At 38.2% G+C, this 21036-nt stretch overlaps 1 protein-coding gene across 1 annotated transcript in view; it reads right to left on the bottom strand.

Annotated features, from left to right (window-relative positions):
• Positions 1-7395: 7395 nt before the first annotated feature.
• Positions 7396-21036, bottom strand: part of IL13RA1 (interleukin 13 receptor subunit alpha 1) — a 67487-nt gene continuing 53846 nt past the window's right edge. The window contains exon 11 of the mRNA XM_068533566.1: positions 7396-9870. Within this exon, the coding sequence (XP_068389667.1) occupies positions 9778-9870 (93 nt within the window). The 3' untranslated portion in view covers positions 7396-9777. The remainder of the gene's footprint in view (positions 9871-21036) is intronic.

Genomic DNA, 21036 nt, shown 5'->3' with positions numbered 1-21036 from the left:
CCATGAGTCTTTCGACAAGTTCAGATTGTCTAACCATTGTTCTATTTGTGCATTTTAGTTAATGTTGCTGTGTATTAAAGAATAAGCAAGTCCTAATGCCCAAAGTATATTAAAAGTAGAGGTAGTGGGCTTCCCTGGTGGCGCAGTGGTTGGGAGTCTGCCTGCCAATGCAGGGGACACGAGTTCGGGCCCTGGTTTGGGAGGATCCCACATGCCGCGGAGCAACTAGGCCCGTGAGCCACAACTACTGAGCCTGCGCGTCTGGAGCCTGTGCTCCGCAACAAGAGAGGCCGCGACAGTGAGAGGCCCGCGCACCGCGATGAAGAGTGGCCCCCGCTCGCCGCAACTGGAGAAAGCCCTCGCACAGAAACGAAGACCCAACACAACCAAAAATAATAAATAAATAAATTAAAAAATTAAAAAAAAAAAAAAAGTAGAGGTAGTAAAATAATCCCTTGATAAATGCCCTTCTGTTGGTTTTCAGGAGTGTCTTCTGGGAGTGTCTATGTTAATCCACCTCTTGGAGCTAGATGTAGTCCTGTACTTAGCTGAAATGCTGGAGGAGGCGTAAGAGGAAGGGTGAAGGGGAGGGCTCTTGGCTAATATCTCCATATCTAAAAGTCAGTTTTAGGTTATAACCACAGGTCTATACGTGCATTTTTTTGTAAAGTACCTATGTTTATTATGGACAAGGTTCATTCATTATTTTGCAACATCTAGGCTTTTTAGATGTCCTGAGGTGACAATGTATGATAAAAAGTAGAGCTAGTGAATTAACCAATTTGTAAATATCTTTGTTATAGTTGATAAAAAAGCAGCATCTTGGATATGGAATTGTTAAACCATCTCTGAGAAATGTACGTCAGGACTTGTTCATTAGGTTGGCAGCAGAGGGGCAGAAGGAAGTATAAAGGGAGGGATGTATGTGGATGTGTTCATCTTTATGTTTGGATGATAACCATGCATGTGTGTGCATCTCTTGGCTGTACTATAGGAATACATTGTTAAGTAATTCAATGGAAACATGCCTCCTTGCTAATACTTTAATAGTTTAGATCGGATAATGAATCCTCTTAGAAGCATTATACTTTGTGTACTCTGTTGCTTCATGTCTCATTTTGAATGGAATATTAAGGGAATGTAGTATTTTAATCATAACTCTGACAATAATTTTATCTAGAAGCCTGTTGCCATTTTTGTCTTCTGTGAAACTTTTTTCACCAAGAAAGACAGGATTACATTTTTTTCTTCCAAATTGAGTTGGTGTAGTGTATTCTTGGTTATCAAGATACTCATAGCTTTGGGACTTTGAAATGGTAAATATTCATGATGTGTGAAAAAGCATGATACATACATAACTGTATGATCTTAATTACATAAAAATGGATGCTTAGTTGTATAAATACACAAACGAGACCTAGAAGCACACATCAAATGGCAAACTGCTTGTGATGATGGATGACTTTGTTTTTTGCTTCTTGTGTTTTTTGGTTTCCTATTATGCACATGTTAACTTTTAAGAAATAAATGTTATTTTAAAAACCTTAAAAAAAAATCTGTTGAATCCAGGATTGGTACATACTAGTATGACCCTACCAAGAAATTACAGCTGGCATCAGATCTGATTGGTTGGTGCCCATGTCACATAGTTTTAATATCACTCCTGGTTGAAAAAAATGCATAAATAAATAGAGAAAGCAAAGTTAGATTGTCCCTGACTTACAGGCTTTCTTCCTCTGTAATTCTAGTTCTGGTCTCCTCAGGGCGCCTACGTGCAGGCAGAGAAGCTCTTGGCTCTGAAGGTCACAGCTAATCCAAATCTCCTCTTGGGGCTGAGTTTTGTCGATTATCTGTTAGCCTCCTTAGTGCACTGCACTCCCATCCTGAGAAAATGGTTAGTTGGCCTCCAGACTACCTATTTTACTGTCAAGGAGCAGCTATCCAGCATTATTTTTCCAGTTTTTAATCTGACCCAGGGGTGAGGGGAGAAAGTGGATCTGTGCGGTTTCTTTCTGACAACTTGAAAAGTAAAAAAAGAAAAAAGAAAAACAGAAAAGGAAAGAAAGAAAAAAACTACTTTTGATTTCAAACATTTTTAGAAACATAAATAAAAGAGTTACGATTTGAATTCTAACATTCTGAGATTCTAATATTGCTAACTAGACTTATACCATATTTTTTTTCTAAAACAGTGCAATTAGAAAATGTCATACCATTACAAACTCAGTACAATGAAGGTTAATAGTATAATAAGATACTGTAAAAGCAAGATATATTGCTGCCACTAGGATTGTCATTTTCACATAAGAAGGAAAAAGGAACTGGTGCCAGAATAACAGTACATACAATCACAGCCATCATTTTTTGAAGTTCACTTCACATGGTTTATTTCATCAACATCTCAAAATAATCCTGTGAGGTAGGTCCTTTTATCACCATTTTACAGATGAGAACTGAGGCTCAGACAGATCAAGTTAACGAAACCTCCAAAAAAGTAGAACCAAAAGACAATTAATTGAAACATGAGAGAAAGACATGAAAATTAAAGAATCAGTCCAGGACATCCAATATCCAACTAATAGGAGTTCTAGAAATAGAGAAAACAAAAAAGAAGATAGTATGTGAGAAACGTCTCAAAAATGAAAGATGAGTTTTTTGATTGAAAGGGCTCACAAAAGCCCAGCCCAGTAAATGGAAGAAGACGCAGAAGAAGGCATATCACTGTTAAATTTTAAAACACTAGAGATCAAAAGAGAACTTTTAAAGCTTGCAGAAAAAAAAGTTACATACAAAAAAAAAAAAAAAAAGAAACCAATACAGGATCAGACTTTTCAAAAGCAACACTAGCAGCAAGAACATATTGGAATAATGTTTTCAAAATTCTAAAAGGAAATTGTTTCTAATTAGGAATTCTTCACTTGGTGAAAATGTTAATGATGTATGAAGATATATTCAGACACAGAAGGGTTTTATTAAAATTACCTCCCATGCAATCTTTCTAAGGAAGTTAGTGCAGGATGTGGTCCAGCAAAACTAGGGTGTAAAGCAAGAAAGTGGACAAGCTGAGAGCTAGGAAACAGAATCTAACACAGAAGAGAAGCAAAGGGAATTCCCAGGATGACAGCTGGGAAGCGGGCCTAGAGGGCAACCATTCCAGAATGGATCAAGAGGGCAGCAAACTCCACTAGGGCTGTCTCCAAGAAAAAGAAATGGAACTCGTAGAATCGAGTATGACTAGATTACCTAATATGCTTGACCATACTGAGTGGAGTTTAATGGTTCTGATAGAAAGTTTGAGACTGAAGTCATGGCAGGTGCATAGCAAAACAAATCGAACCAAATGTACAGTGTGGGGAATATAGTCACTAGCTATGTGATATCTTTGTATGGTCACATATTGTAACTAGACTTATCGTGGTGATCAGTTTGAAATGTATAGAAATACCGAAGCACTATGTTGCGTAACAGGAACTAACATAGGTCAATTATTAATTCAAAAACAAATAAACTCATGGAAAAAGAGATCAGATTTGTGGTTACCAGAGGCAGGGGGTGGGGGGAGTGGGAATTGGATGAAGGTGGTCAAAAAGTACAAACTGGCAGTTATAAGATAAAACAAGTACTAGGGATGTAATCTACAACATGATAAATATAATTCACATGGCTGTATGTTATATGTGAAAATTGTTAAGAGAGTAGATCCTAAAAGTTCTTACCCCAAGGAAAAAATTGTGGTTTTTTCCTATTTCTTTAATTTTGTATCTATGTGAGATTATGGATGTTCGCTAAACTTATTGTGGTCATCATTTCATGATGTATGGACATCAAATCATTATGTCGTACACCTTAAACTTATACGTGCTGTCTGTCAATTAAATGTCAATAAAACTGGAAGAAAAAAACCAAACCAAATCATGTTGTTGTGCACCTTAAACTTATACATGCTGTCTGTCAATTATATGTCAATAAAACTGGAAGAAAAAATCCAAATCAAACCGAAAGAGACAATTTGGGAAAAACAAAATAAAGGAAGTACAGTTAATGGCACTCTACATGGATCAACTGTGAGCAATAATTATATGGTATAATGCAAATATTGAGTATTTAAACCAAAATGTGTTGTATTTGTGGAAGAGAATTATGAGTGCACGTGGTGTGTGTGTATGTGTTGGGACGCATATATGGAAGCTAGTTCCTCATCTTCCATAGCAGAAATTTAGAAATAGATAATTTCTAAACCTAAATAAAAATAAGAAATAGCATTAAGTATTAGGGTATTATTCCAAAGTAAAGAGTTATATGTCAAAAGAAACAGCTAAAAATGTTAAAAGCAGTTTTAAACAACACAAATTTATTAGCTCATACTTCTGCAGGTCAGAAGTGCAGCCCAGCATGACTGAATTCTCTGCTCAGGGTCCCACAAGGCTGAAGTCATGACAGATCGGCCAGCCTGGGCTCCTATCTGGAGGCGCTGGGAGAGAGTCTGTTTTCAGGCTCATTCAGGTTGCAGGCAGGACGCGGTTCCCTCTGACACTTTCTACATGGCCTCTTCCAGTCTCAAGCCGGCAACAGCACTTTGGGTCCTTTCTGTGTTTTGAATCTCTCCTCCTCTTCTGTTTCCAGCCAGAGAAATTTCTCTGCTTTTAGGGGCTCAAATGATTAGATCCGACCCCCCCACATAATCCAGGATAATCTCCCCATTTTAAATTCTGTCATCTTAATCACATTTGCAAAGTCCTTTTTGCCATGTAAAGTAACATTTTCACAGGTTCCAGGGATCAGGGTGTGAGGATCTCTTCTGGGAGGAGGAATCCGGGGTAAGGAAGGGTGGGGCAGGGGACTGTTTTTTTATAAGCCCTGTGGTACTCTTTGACTTTTAAAACTATGTACATGTTTTATTTTGATCAAATGAAACCCAAAAAGTTAAATTCAATGACCAAATTTGCAAGTATTGAATTCAAATGGATTTTAGAGAATGCATCAGATGTAGTCATTATACAAGCAATCTGTATTATACAAAGTCCATTTTTGCATTTCTAGGCAAAATGACCTAAGGTCTGCAAAGCATGTTAAGAAATATTTGTTAGGCAGAGCCATGGCTGGGCCCTTGTGAAAATTCTGATTTGGGTGAACCACAAGGCTCTTCCAATGTATCAATTCCTTTGTTCTTACTGTTGTATTAAAGGGCCGACTTTGGTTATTTTTGGCAGTTACTGCTAATAGCTAACTACCTCCTATAGCAAGAATAAGAGGTGACCATAAACATATTTTCTTGATATGTACAACAAAAGTCATCATCTTAATTTTTGCAGGATGTCAGAATAGAGCTAATCTAGTCCAGTCTCATTTCACAGACGAGAACCCTGAGGCCCAGAGAGAGGAGGGGACCTGCCCGTGGCATTGCTAGTGCACGTAGCAAAGATCCTCACTTCCAGATGAGCTCTACGACTTATGGCCACTGTTATGAGCCTTGGATGGGATGATATATCACTGTCTAACATCTTCATTTTATAGATGGGGAAGCAGATGCAGATAGGAAGAGATACCTGCCCAAGGTCATTTGGAACTCCTACATTCTAATCCAGGTTTCTTTCCCTGTACAAAGTAGCCTCCCCCTGACTAACCACCTGATACCAAGACAAATCTTATTCACTTCTAAATTCCTAGTGCCTAGCACATTGCCTGGCTCATAGAGGAATGGACGCATGAATGAATCTTAAGACACTGTATAAAGCTCACTTTGCAATTAAATGATTTAAATTCTCAGTCTGTCCGTTGATAAGAAACTTGGCAATAATTTGAAATAAGATGTTTCTTCTTTAGCCTCCTTAGGACAAATAAGTACATCACTGGCTATATTATACAGGCTCTAAAGCCAGGCTGACTTGTTTTCCGGTTCTCTCAGTCACGATCTGTGTGATCTTGCACCCATACACTCAATCATTTTATGTCTTGGTTTCTTCATCTGTAACATGAAGATAATAATCAACCTATCTCATGGGACTCATATGGGGATTTAGTGAAATAACAGATGCAACTTGGCACACAGTAGCTACTCAATAACTATTAATTTTCTCTTTTTTATATAATGGTCTACCTAATAAATGTTGAAAACTAGCAGTGAAGTATTTTCCTGTTGCTAATGGTAAACTAAAAGTGTGACCATTAGAAAAGATGGCTAAAGGCCAAAGAATCTTCAGGAAGAAATCATCTTGGGAATTGATGTCAAAAGTATCTAGCACATCCAAATGTCAGCAAAACTGCTCCTTTTCTTAAAGTAAAAGCATGCCAAGATTTCCCTACGGTATTTACAAAGAACTTTGTTGCTTGATCTAATCATTAGGGTTTAAAAGAAAACAGAGTCTCTGAAATAAGTGTTCTTGTCCCCTTACTTTCTTCTAAAACTACTAATATTCTAGTAGCATGATATGCTACTCACGTGAGCACAAAGCTGTGCTTGTAAAAGAGAAGGACTTCTTGGAAATGACAAAATGGTAAATTACCCTGGAAAGCAAATGGTCTCAGGTCATTCTGGCTCCTCTGCCCTGAGATGAGGTGAACATGTTTGTGGCTACAGGAATTTGTTTTCCATAGATCTCATACAGATATACAATCTCAAGGGTCCTCAGTTAAATGTTTTCTGTCATAATACTCAGCGTGTTGATGTGTTGAGGACCAAAAGGTGATTTCTTATTCAAAACAGAACAAAAGTATACTTACCTGGAGATGGATTTCCAGAATCTTCTTGGATCATTTTAGATAGTTACAGAAGTAACCTGACCAAGATCAGCACCCCCTACCCATACCCTAGGGCTTGGATCCTGGAAAGATGCAGGGTAATTAACAAATGTTGGGCTAAAGATGCACTCCTAGAACTTAATACAAATGAGAAAAACCCTCCGTGACATTCAAACCATTTTGCTGTAGTTACAGAAAACATGAAACTACATTACCACCTCTTAAGAGGGAAGCTATTGAAAACTGATTTTCTTAGTCTCAAATCTAACCTGTTTATGTGATTAATTCATAACTAGAGGTCCCTCATCGTGTATATACCATGACAGTCTCCTTAAGTACATTGCACTCTATTTGAAGCTTAAAATTAGAAAGGACCAGTTCTCCATTTCCCTTAATTGTCAGAACCACGATTTAGCAAATACTTATGTCCCTTTAGGTACTGTTTGCAAAGGCTGTACTAATACTAAACCAAGTGCAGGGCTTTATCAGAAAACACAGGCATGCCGAGAATAGCAGGGAAGCTTATGATACATGGTTGTAAGATAAAATAGCTGTCTTGGAATTTTTTCCCAACTTATATTCTTTTAACTCCAATTTCTTCTGCCACCCACTCCTCACAACACTTTCCCCAAAATAAGACAAAGGAAAACATTTGGGTGACATACAAAAAGACAATTAATATTTATTTTACTCAAGCTTTTCTGTAAGAAGTTAAACAAAATGATCCTCATTTGAAGGCATTACCAAAAATGTTAACATTGTTTCACGTATCCCTTCAGTGCGGGATGAAGAACACACTTATCTGAACGAAAGAATGGGAATGACCATCCTTACAGTGGCTTTACTTAGATATGTGGAGAAAACAAATCCATAAAGGTTAGACATAAAATAGCACATGAACCTACTAGTTTCCTACAGGTAGTGGGAATTCCACTGATGTGTTAAAGTCTCCAAGAGCTCTCAAGACCTGGGGATCAGTTGTCAGCAGTTATGTAACAGCCAGAGGTACTCCCATAATTCACTGCCCACTTTTCCCTCAACTATTTTACCACTAAAAGAGCAAGATGGAAACACCCCCGCTCCCAGCCCACTCCCAGGCTGCAGGACTGTAGGCGTCAGTTCTCTGGGTAATCAGAATATCAAAGCATCCCCTCCCCGCACTGCCATCTAAATAGGATGACAGGAAAAATGGCTTTGGGTGAGGCATTTAGGTGTTTTGTTTCGCGGAAGTATAAGAGCTGGCTAGGAAATCATCTCATCCCTACACAGGAAAACCAAATATTCTTTCTAGAGAAGAGTAGGACAGAATAGCACATCCATGCCCGTCTCCCAGCCTCAGTCTGACCTCAAATATAAAAGCAGGGGGAGGAAACACCTTGCCATCTGCCATTGCCACGAACCCCAATTTCCTCAGGAAAGCCAGGGCACAGTTCTGCTGCACTGTGCCCACACCTGAAAAGAGCAGGGATGTCTGATCTCCCTTCCCTAAGAGCAGGAATTGGAAGTAGCATTATCTTATTAATACAAACGGATGAATGTTTGGAGAACTTGTGATATAGAGTTCTCAAGTTCCTACCAGTAATCTGAGTCTATGTGTGTGAGGAGAGAAACATTGGAGGGGGACTTCTCATTTCCACACTTTAAATATGGAGGAAGTAGAAGTAGAGGGAATATATATATATATGGATACGTTGTGGGGATGGGTGAGAATGGAGCCTTAACATATGCAAAAAAAAAAAAAAAATACAAACGTTGGAGCCTTGGATGGCTGGTTATCAATATAAGAAACAAAACCTACTAATAACCATTTGTGGGAGTAAGGGAAAAGAGAAAGACACAACTATTCTTTTTTTCTCAAGCAAATAGCAAAGTTCTAGGTGACGATAATAACTGTTTTCTGTTGATAAAATGCATACAGAAACAGTAAATGCTGAAAAGCTTCAAATAAATGCAGAGTCACACAGAAGTTACAAAATATGCGAGAATTAGTCATTGTTTCTCAGTCTACTCACACTTTTCCTGAGATGCAAATTACTCCCTGCTCCTCTAGGTGCTGTGAGCAGATTTATATTCTAATTGGTCATGAGAGGTGAAAGACTACACAGAAGGGAATGAGGGAGATGCAAAAGGGGAAATCGAGGTGGGAAGTGGGGTGTTGAAAGGTCTGGAAAATGACTAGTGGGGAGAAAGAACTGAGGAGACCCAACTAGACTGTGAATTCTTTGAGGGAGTTGGTGCCTCACACCTGGGGGCCTAACACAATCTGGACGCAGAGTAAATACTTGATTTGAGTAGCGGAGGTGAAGAAAAAAACAATGCATCATTAGAGACTGTGTCGTTCAAACTCTAATACCCAATAAGTCATTCTGCCTCTACTGCCCTTAAAAGCCTGAAATGGCTTTGAAAGATCTCAGTAAAGAAGCTGCTTCTGCTTTTTCTGTAGTCACGGCCAACATGGATGCCTGGGCCTTTCAAAGCAGAGGAAAATGCTGCTGAAGGGGATGAAGATTCCGGACTATTAAAGAGTTTTAATAGCCATAGCCATTACTCAGTGGGATCCCAAACAACAGATAACAGATTTTATCAATTTTGTTTGCTAGATGTTCTCTATGACTCAAGTTTGACTTTAGCATTTGCACCCAAAATGAGTTCTCCTACAAATAAAATTTGTTGGTATTATTTGAGACAAAGAATACAAAGCAGGCATAGGTCCCTCAGGAAGTTGTCACAACTCTTGATAAGATTAACTCGACTGCCATCATCACTTTTTGCTTTTGTCCTCTAGTTTGAAGCCTTAGCAAAAGACGTCTGCTTTTTATAATTCAACGAAAATGACTCCACTCTTTTCTCCAAAGGGCCCATTATTATTTTTAGTTTTTCGGTGCACGGCTCAACATAAAGACCTGTGGCTCTTATGAGCTGCCTGTTTTTAAATGGTCCAGTAGTTTCGGTTTCCATTTAACAAGTTCCCAGATAACAAATGGAAAACGGAATGAATCTTCACAAGGTCACACTGAAGGTTAAAATAAATTATCCCCATCACTGAGAGGCTCTCTTCAGGCTTTCTATCAGCACTACAGAGTCAGTTTCCTCTTTGGTTTGCTTCTCACAGATGTCGTACTTCTTCCAGTGCTGGAAGGGAAGAAAAAACACATACACGATGACTTTTCTAAACAGTGTTCTTTCCCCGAGTACTTGCAGCCAATGCTTATTTTTAGGTTTGTGTTCATGGAACCCTGAGTATATGTTTTCCTGTTTTGTTTGGAGTCTTTTTTTTTTGACCTAAGAATCTTCATCTATTTGAACAATCAATTAAACAAAACAATCAGGAATTAATGTTAAAGGTGAAAAAACCATGGGACTGTTATATGATATTTAATAGCTATCTCAAAAGATAAACAAATGTGGACACCTCCAAAATTGGAAACGAAGTCTTTTGAAGAAGAATAAAAGAGCAGCATGCTTTCCTTACTTCAACTGTTTCTATCTTTATTTTTTTACCACTCAAATTTGACCATTGCTCCAGAGATGTAGGCTCAAAAAGGCGTCAAGGTGAATGGCAATATATAAAATGTCCCAAAAGTCTTAGTGCAGTTAAAAGTTTTGAAAGACCTTGCATTAACAGCTTCATGTAACATCATTTGCTAGAACAGGGAATTATGCATATAAGGTAAGCTCATCTTGAACTCAATTTAAGTGTGTATCTTATGGTGAAAGCCAATATCCTGGTCCTTGCCTTCCTTCCTTACAAGTCAAAGGAAAGGGTGAAATGTGAGCTCAGTCCCCTCTTCTGTAAAATAAAGTTGTTAGACTAAACCAGGGGACTGCAAACTATGGTCTAAGGGCCAAATCCAGCAGGCTGCCTGTTTTTGTAAATAAAGTTTTATTGGAACAGAGCCACCCCCATTTGTTTCTGTATTGTCTACGGCTGTTTTCATGCTACAACAGCAGAGCTGAGTTGCTGTAACAGACCAAAAGGCTTGCGAAACCAAAAATATTTACTATCTGGCTCTTTACAGAAAAAGTTTGTCAATCCCTGCACTAGATTATTTCTAAGCTCCGTTTCTGCTCTGTTGTTTTCTGGTTCTATAAGCCTAGAAAAGGAAATGGAAAGAAGGAAAAATAGAAACAAGCAACAATGATGATTCAGCTGCCTCAGGTTGTGCAACTGGAGATGGACTCAGCAGGTCAGGAGCATCCAGTCTTAGAGAACATATGGAGAGAAAAGTTGGAAAACACTGTTTAAAATATCCAAATTCTACTGAGCCTGTGCTCTGTAGAGCCCGTGAGCCACAACCACTGAAGCCTGCACACCTAGAGCCCGTGCTCCGCAACAAGAGAAGCCACCGCAATGAGAAGCCCACGCACCGCAACGAAGAGTAGCCCCCGCTCGCCGCAACTAGAGAAAGCCCGCGCACAGCAACAGAGACCCAACGCAGCAAATAAATAAATAAATAAAATTAATTTTTAAAAATATCCAAATTATTCTAAATAATTATTTAACCCTGATACTCCTAGTAGAATGGCTAAAATAAAAAACACTGACAATTCCAAGTGCTGATAAGGATGCAGAGTAACCGGATTTCTCATATATTATTGGTAGAAACGTAAAATAGCACAGCCACTATGGAAAACAGCCTGACAGTTTCTTATAAAACAAAATATATACTTACTGCATGACCCAGAAATCTCACTCGCAGGTATTGACCCAAGAGAAATGAAAACATGTCCACACAAAGACCTCTACATGAATGTTTATAGCAGCTTTATTCATAAAAGCCAAAGACTGGGAATAGTTGTGATATCCTTGAACAAGTGAATGGTTAAATAAACTGTGCTACAGCCATATCATGGAATACTGCTAAGCAAGAAAAAGCAATGACATGCAACAACGTGGGTGTGTCTTAAATGCATTATGCTAAGTGAAAGAAGCTAGACTCAAAAATCTATGTATTGCATGATTCCATTTATATGATATTCTGGAAAAGGCAGAACTCTAGGGACAGAAAAGAGATCAGTGGTTGCAAGGGTACAGGACTGGGGAACGGGGTGTACTGCAAAAGGGCATGAGGGGACTTTTGGGGGGGATGATGGAAACTTTCTATATCTTGATTGGAGCGGTGGCTACAAAATTGCATACATTTGCTAAAACTCTTCTAACTGTACACTTGTGAAGAGTAAAATTTATGGTATGTAAATCAAATCAACAAAGCTAATTTTTTAAAAATGTGAAATGCACACACTTCTAATAAAAAACAATCTGAAAAAAATTACATAACCTTAAAATAATGGCTTATTCAATAAATGGCACTAAGACAACTGGCTAAACATTTGAAAAATGAAGTTAAACCCTACCTCACAGCCTACACAGATAAACCCCCTATGGTGGTTAAAGACCTATATGTGAAAAATAAAATCAAATAAGTCCTGGAAAAATGTATTAAGGAACAATTATATAAATCTGCAGTAGGAAAGGGCTTTCTACACATAAAAAATAAAGGAAGATTTGACTGCATAAAAAAACTTCTGTACATCATTAATCACCCTAAATACAATACAAAGACAAACATCGACGACAAACCAAAGGATTACTAACTGATGTATAAAGAGCTTTACAAACCACCAGGGAAAAGACGAATATTGCAGGGCAAAAATGGACAATGAACAAGGATTTCATGAAAGAGTTAATTCAAGCCAATGAACACGTGAAAAAATACAAAACCTGATATGTAAATTTAAAACAAGATGCCCTGGACTTATATATACTACCAAATGTAAAATAGATTGCTAGTGGGAAGCAGCCGCATAGCACAGGGAGATCAGCTCGGTGCTTTGTGACCACCAAGAGGGGTGGGATAGGGAGGGTGGGAGGGAGACGCAAGAGGGAGGGGATATGGGGACATATGTATATGTATAGCTGATTCACTTTGTTATAAAGCAGAAACTAACACATCATTGTAAAGCAATTATACTCCAATAAAGATGTTTAAAAAATAAAAATAAAATAAAACAAGATGCCCTTTTCTCATCTAACACACTGGGAAGAATTTTTTAAAAAATTAGATATATTCATGTGGGCAAAAGCATGGCCAAACAACCACTGAGACACACTACTGGTTGGTATGTAAGTCAGTATAACCTAGTTGTAATCAGTGCTTCTTGTGAAAAATTTAAGTGTGTGTATTCTAATGCCACCATTTCCTTAATATGAAGGAATCATACCCTAGATATGTAACCAGAGTGTTTAATTTGACAGCATAGAGTATATGTTTTCGTACGTCAGTAAAATAGATCTACCTCATTTCCTTTGACCTCTGTATAATATTTCATTGCATGACTGCACCATAATTTATTTAAGCAGTATCCTTAATAGATATTTAACCTGTATATCCTTTCTGGATGACAATTTGTCAATAACAATCAAAGAGTTTAAAATGTATATAATCTCCTTTGATCCGGCAATCTTACTTGTAACAATTTATCCCAAGAAAGTAATGAAATACATATGTTAATATCAGCTGTGAAATGATGCCTATAACAATGAAATTTAGAATTCATCTAAATGACCAATGATAGGGAACTGGTTAAGTACACCATGATATATTCACACAGTATGATACTATTTAGCCATTAAAAAGTATAGGGCTCACAGGGAGATCAGCTCGGTGGTTTGTGACACCTAGAGGGGTGGGATAGGGAGGGTGGGAGGGAGGGAGACGCAAGAGGGAAGAGATATGGGAACATATGTATATGTATAACTGATTCACTTTGTTATAAAGCAGAAACTAACACACCATTGTAAAGCAATTATACTCCAATAAAGATGTTAAAAAATATATATATAGGGGTTCCCTGGTGGCGCCGTGGTTAAGAATCCACCTGCCAATGCAGGGGACACGGGTTCGAGCCCTGGTCCAGGAAGGTCCCACATGCTGCAGAGCAACTAAGCCCATGCGCCACAACTACTGAGCCTGAGCTCTAGAGCCCACGATCCACAACTACTGAGCCTGCGTGCCACAACTACTGAAGCCCACACGCCTAGAGCCCATGCTCTGCAACAAGAGAAGCCATGGCAATGAGAAGCCCGCGCACCGCAAGGAAGAGCAACCCCCGCTCGCCGCAACTAGAGAAAGCCCGCGTGCAGTAACGAAGACCCAACACAGCCAAAAATAAATAAATAAATAAATTTATTTATTTTTAAAAAAAGAAAAAGTATATTATAGAACCAGGGTTGGCAAACTTTTTCTGTAGATGGCCAGATAATAAACATTTTCAGCTTTGAGGGCCATATAGTCTCTGCTGTTGTAGCATGAAAGCAGCCATAGACAATATATAAATGAATAGGCATGGCTGTGTTCCAACAAAACTTTATTTATGGACACTGAAATTTGAATTTCATATTATTTTCTTCTTTATATTTTTCAACTACTTAAAAGTGTAAACACCATTCGCAGCTTGCAGCCTGTACACAAACAACTGGCAGGCAGGAGTTGGCCCATGGTCTGTAGTTCACAGAGAAATCCTATGAGGAAGGTAGTGGATGGCAGCATAGTTTTTGCATTTCCCCAAATGCCACTATAAAAACCACAAGTAGGAAAGGTAAGCAGGGTAAGTAGGAAAGCAAAGCAAAATCCACGGACACAATCTGCAACAAGACCAGATGAAAGTGATGCCCCCATGAACCCTGAAATATGAGCGGGTAGGGACAAATTAGAGATGCTACAAGAGCAAAGTGGTATTAGCTATGGGAAAGCATGGAGAGGGAATCATCAGGGCATCTGATAGATCTGAGAATTCTAAAACAACTCACTCAAACTTCAGCAAGCTAATTTATGAACAATAAGTGAGTCTGGCAGGGGTTTGCACTGCCAAAAGAGTGACCAAATGCAAGGAGTCCACAGAACAGCCTGAGAGCCACCTGAGCCCTATGAACTCTCAAAACCATCCAAAGCTCCCTTCCTGGGCAAAGTCCCACTCTGAAGAGAAACTGATAGGAACAGACTGCACACTGGCTAGGACACAGACAAGAGACACAAACTAGAAAGTCCAGATAAAAGTAGACGAGGTGAACAGGCAGAGCCAGATTTCAGAAAGGAATTCACTATAGTTTTGAAAAATTGTCAAAAATAATAGAAGATGGGGGCTTCCCTGGTGGCGCAGTGGTTGAGAATCTGCCTGCCAATGCAGGGGACACGGGTTTGAGCCCTGGTCTGGGAAGATCCCACATGCCACGGAGCAACTGGGCCCGTGAGCCACAACTACTGAGCCTGCGTGTCTGGAGCCTGTGCTCCGCAACAAAAGAGGCCGCAATAGTGGGAGGCCCGTGCACTGTGATGAAGAGTGGCCCTCGCTTGCCGCAACTAGAGAAAGCCCTCGCACAGAAACGAAGACCCAACACAGCCATAAATAAATAAAAAAATAAAATAAATTAAAAAAAATAATAATAGAAGATGGAACTCTATAGCCATGAAATGAGAAAAAAAAAAAACCAAACTATCCTAAATCAAGTCTCCTTCTAAAACTTTAGGGAAACTAATTTCATGTAAAAATAAGTGACAGGATAATATTCTTATGGCATTAAAAGATGCCAGAAAGATGTCCACAAAATATACACAGATGAAAATTATAATCTAATATTTCAAAACTAGCAAAAGTATACTAAGAAAAAGTTATGTGATATGAAAAACTGTGCATGATATCGAAGAATATAAAAATTCAGAATAAGAACAATTTAGAAATGACATGGTAAAACCCAAGAAACAATTAGAAGTAAAAGAAAATAATCATTTCAGAAATGAAGACTAGCTAGAGGAAACACAGGGGCAAATAAACACAACAGATAATACCTTAAGAGAAACAAAAGATGAAAAGGAGGATTTTTTTAAAATCAAAAAGAAATAAAGATAGATGAAAATTATTCAAAAGGATGTGACAAATATAGAAGACAGGCAAGGAAAATAAGGGAACAGAATAACAAAGTCTATAAGTGAAGACATTTTCACTGAAAATTTTTAAAAAGATTTGAAACTACATACTGAAAAGGTACACTATATACCTTGGAAAATCAACCCAGAATGACTAATACCAAGACATATTCTAGTAAAATTATTGGACTTCGAAGGAAAAAATCTTTTGACAACCAGGCAAAAAAGACCAAGTGTTTTAATACAGAAAGAGTATTATATTGTCAGCAGACCTTGACAACACTTTATGCCAGAAGAAAATGGATGACATATTTAAGATCCCCAAGGCAAGAACATGTAAGCCATGGATTTTATATCTAGCTAAAATGAATTTCAATTATTAATGCAGGAAACTCCATCAATATGTAAATAATCCAGGAAATGTTGGTCCCATCAATCCTTCCTGAGAAAACTTTTGGAGCTTCAAAAAACCAAAATGACCGGAGAGACAGCAACATAAAGATCGGGGGTTAGCATCAAATACATACCATATAGAATTAAGACTAAAGAGGGCTATAGGGAGACAATATAGTATATAATGGCCTTATGCACTGGAAATGCAGATCCTGGACAACTTTAAGAATGGGGAGAGAATGGGAAGAACATATGGAAAAATTGCTGTCTTTAATAATCATTAAAAATTATTTTATAGTTTGTCAAAAGTTCAGAAATTCCTTCAGTTCCACCTGTTTCCTTTTCATCTGTTAAATTCAAATAAAGATAAAACGAGCATTTTATTAAAACATGTTATATAATTTGTTAGAAGTGTGGACTGCAGGATCAGGAAGCCTGGCTTCAGGACTCAGGTGCTGAGCAGCTCTAACTCTTGTTAGTTAGATTTCGATACCAGCTCTGCTAGGTAGCAGCAGTGTAACCTCAAACAAGTTACATATAATCCCTCTGGTGCTTCACTGTCTTCATCTGTATAGTGGAGATAATCCCTGTTGCAGGATGGGGACAAATTAATGAAGGAAGTGCTTAGAGAAGTGTCTAACACATAGCAAAAGTTCAATAAGTATGAACTGTTATTATTATTGTTGTTACTATTATTCCCTTTACCAGTAAAAGTGCAGTCAGCCCTCCGGAGGATGTGCATAGGTTATGTGCAAATACTACACCATTTTATATAAGGGACTTGAACATCCATGAATTTGGGCATCCGAGGGAGTCCTGAAGCCAATCCCCCACAGATACCAAGGGACGACTGTATTTCCATTTCTCTGTGTTGTTCTCATAACCTTAAAGATGATTATAGCTGGGTGACAAGATTAATTTTTCTCTTTTGGTTATCTGTATTTCTCATTTCTCTATAATAAACATATTTCTTTTAAAAGAAAAATTATTTTAATTTAAAAAATGCACCCTGAATGTTACATTTTCATTGGTTTCTGCTCATTAGACCCAATGCTTAACTGTGTTGGACAGGAAAAAAGCAATCAGAACAGTGCAGCAGAAATGGCTTCTAAGAAAACATTAATTTTTTAATTGCCTTTTTTCATTCCTGAAACTTTGATTACTCTATCTTCACCCATCATCAGCATCAGGGCCTTTGCCTGAGCACTGCTTCTATGAATATGTCTATGTAAGGTAAAAGGGACAAAGGCAAAGGCTCTGACCTGTTATTCAATTTTGTGAATTATATGTCAGTCTAATTTTAAAATTACTTGTAGAAAAAAAAATCCACAAAATTACAGTCCATAATTCAATTCTTACCCTGCCGATTTTTTAAACAAGGTAATAAACAATAGAATAATGGCCAAAGATGAAAAACATCCTAGATGAAAAAAAAATCAGTGTTTGGGTGGTGAACACAACTGGCTTTTAGCTGTTTGTCATCCTAGAAAAACACATGCATGTATATATAATTTTTTTAAAAGAGAGAAACAAAAGTCATAGAATAATGGAACATCAAGTTTCAATTTAAGAGTACTTTCAAGATTTGGTTATTTCCCACAGTGAATTGCCAACAGAGGTGAAGTGGGTTTCATGCACCTAAGCACCATGCAAAACACTGGCCTTGTGTGTACAAGTCAGCTGATTATGTGCCCCCATCTTCTTCAGAGCAACAGTCACAATAGAAAGTTGTACAATATGAATTGTAGATCCCCACGCCTTAAAAATCACTGCAGCTTAAAAAGAACCTGTTGAATGCGGTGTGGCGGGGACTAATTTGGTACCATTTGAGGTGGCTATCAATTCAAACCCTCACTTTAAAAATTGATAATTAAAGGGAAAGAATTAAACATGTTTCCTGCCTTTCTAGCAGAAACCGAATTTCAGAACAACTAAGAAGCCTAGTTGAGGACTGAAAGCAGTGCTTTGTAGGAAAGTGTTAGCTTATAAATGTAGATTAAATGATAGATGAGAAAAATCATCATCGTTTCACAACCCCTAATGAGATTATTGATTCAAGCAAGGATACTAATTGGCCAATAAAAAGCATCAGCTGAAGAGTTGACAGGGTGCTAACATTAACACCACACAGATTATCTTCAGGTGGCAAGGGGAGGAAACGTGGAGATGGCAGGAGGGGACATGCTATTATCACCTTAAATACAGTGGTCCATCTCACTAATGGTGGGACAACTGGATAGTATCTGTCTCCTGACAATTGGGACAGTTGGAAATATCTAAATATGGACTGAGTATTAGATGATATTAAGGAATTAATAATTTTTAAAGTGCGGCCATGCTATTTTGGCTATGTAGGAAAGCGATCTTAGCTTTTAAAGATACACACTGAAGTTAAAAAAAAATTCAGCAGTATTTGGAAGTCAACTCCAAGTTAAAAAGCTGCTTTCCAATCAGGAATTCAAAACTGGCACAGTACTGAAAATGTAATTGGTTTCCAAGAAGCGGAGGAAGAATAGATAATATTTTATGGATGAAAAAGAAATGCAGATGCAGAAGAGAAGCAATTCCCTCCGCAAAGCCCCCCTACCCTGCAAATATGGCCAGCAGCCCAATTAGTCACACAGAAAAGGGAAACAGCAAAGCAACAGGAAAAAATGCTGTTGGCCAAAATGTTACTACAGTGATGAACAAAACATTGTCAAAACAGTAGAAACCTTAAGGAAAATGATACAGAAGATTTAATTTATTGGTGGCCACACCTAAATAAGTTTTTTTTTTTTTAACAACCACTACTGATGGTGCAGCGTGGAAGAAGAAAGTGTTTAGAAAGGGCATGGATTCTTTCTTGGGATTAGAAGTTGGTAAATTTGGGCTACAATGGCTTCTACTTCAGGTTCTGCAATTCTCTCTCTATGTGATAGTCCTTGAGAAATTTCTCCATGGTCCCCAATGTCCCCATCTTTAAAGTGAGGAGTTGGACTAGAATCTAGAGTTTTGAAAATTTATAGTTAAAGACAACTAAACATGTAAACATACACCTCATTAGATGACCTCTAGGGCAATGTTCACTCCATAATTATTCATTCCCTAATTCGATGATTCTAGAAGTAAAAGGACAGTCTTCCTGATGCATATGCAGTTCAATTTTCGAGAACTGCTGCCATGTAGAGAAAGTAGATTATTCATTTGGTTAAAAAGCAAACATGGAAATTTGTTCTATTACCCTTTCCCCTGTCTGGCATTTTTATTATACTTTTAGTTTTAAACACTGATTTTATTTAATGGTCTGCAACCACCGCAAACAAAAACATCTTATGCTTTTAGTGGTCCATCTTGTCAGTGTATCCACCTCACTAAATTATAGAATTATCTGACTCATCAGGACAACATATTATCCTCTAGACAGCAAATTGAAAAAAAGCAATTTTCCCATCTCTGAGAAAGATAATTGATCTGATTTTGCTGTCAATGTTACCATCATTCACTCTATCACCCAGGCTTGAAACCTTGAAATTATTTTTTACTCTCGCCACCTTTCATCACCCACACAGAGTCACCAAGTCGTAATGAGTTTCCTTTAATAATGTCTCTTGCATCAATCTCCTCTGCTACCACCTAAGTTCAAATCCCTATTATCTCACAGACCTGGATGACCACAATATTCTCTTTTCCCTTAATGACTTGTACAGCGTTTCTTTTTATTATAAAAGTAATACATGCTCATTACAGGCAATTTGGAAATTTCAGAAAGGTAGAGAGAGAATAATATCAATTATCCACAATCTTCCTGCCCAGAGATGATTATTTTGACCCATTTCCTTCCACTCATTGTTCTATGTATATATTGATGCGTTTTTTATAAAAATTAGGATTGTAATACACTACATATTTATGATATGTTTCTTACACTTACACCGTGAGTATTTTGCTAGGACATTAAATGCTTTGAAAACCTAACTTTTTTTTTTTTAAATTTATTATTTATTTATTTATTTATTTATTTTGGCTGTGTTGGGTCTTTGTTTCTGTGCGAGGGCTTTCTCTAGTTGTGGCAAGCGGGGGCCACTCTTCATCGCGGTGCGCAGGCCTCTCACTATTGCGGCCTCTCTTGTTGCGGGGCACAAGCTCCAGACGCGCAGGCTCAGTAGTTGTGGCTCACGGGCCTAGTTGCTCCGCGGCATGTGGGATCTTCCCAGACCAGGGCTCGAACCCATGTCCCCTGCATTAGCAGGCAGATTCTCAACCACTGCGCCACCAGGGAAGCCCCCGAAAACCTAACTTTTTAAAAAACTTATTCTTGATTGTTGATGTTTCCTTAGTTTCTAATTTTTCGTTTTAGAAACAAATGCTACATTGACCATCCTTGTACCACTGTTGGATTATTTCCCTAAAATAGATTCCTAAAGAAGTAATTACAAGATCAAAGATTCTTGTTACATTTTACCAGGTTGCCCTCCAGAAAGAACACATACCATTTTACAGGCCCACCAGCGTTGCATGAAAAGTGCCAGTTCCCCACCCACTTGTTAACACTGGATATTATCACTTTTTAGAAATTTATTAAGCTGGAAATTTATATCTCATCAACGCTCTGGTTGTATGTCTTGTATATATCAGTGAGTCCAAACATGTTTTCACAGACATTGGACATTTGTGTCATGGCACTTTGACTGTCTTCATTCTGCTAAAAGGGGTAGCAAACTCAAATGCTTTTCAGGGGTCTGGCATGTTAGGTCAACATGTGAAACCACAGTGGGAATTAGGAATGGTAGGGCCTGAGATGAACTGGTAGAGTGCATGCCGTGCTTAAGATCCCAAATTGAAAAATTTTAAATACACCACGCTGGCCAAACAAAACATCTGTGGGGCAAATTCAGGACTAGGTTCCCAGTTTGCTACCGTGCTAGCGCCTCCCCTCTCTAATCCATTCCCTCCAGGTTGTTGTCAGAATGATAGGTGTGGAGAGAAGGGAACCCTCCTA

Source organism: Eschrichtius robustus, chromosome X (assembly GCF_028021215.1).
Source record: "Eschrichtius robustus isolate mEscRob2 chromosome X, mEscRob2.pri, whole genome shotgun sequence".
In the NCBI taxonomy this organism is placed as follows: Eukaryota; Metazoa; Chordata; class Mammalia; order Artiodactyla; family Eschrichtiidae; genus Eschrichtius; species Eschrichtius robustus.
This window is presented reverse-complemented; position numbering and strand designations above follow the sequence as displayed.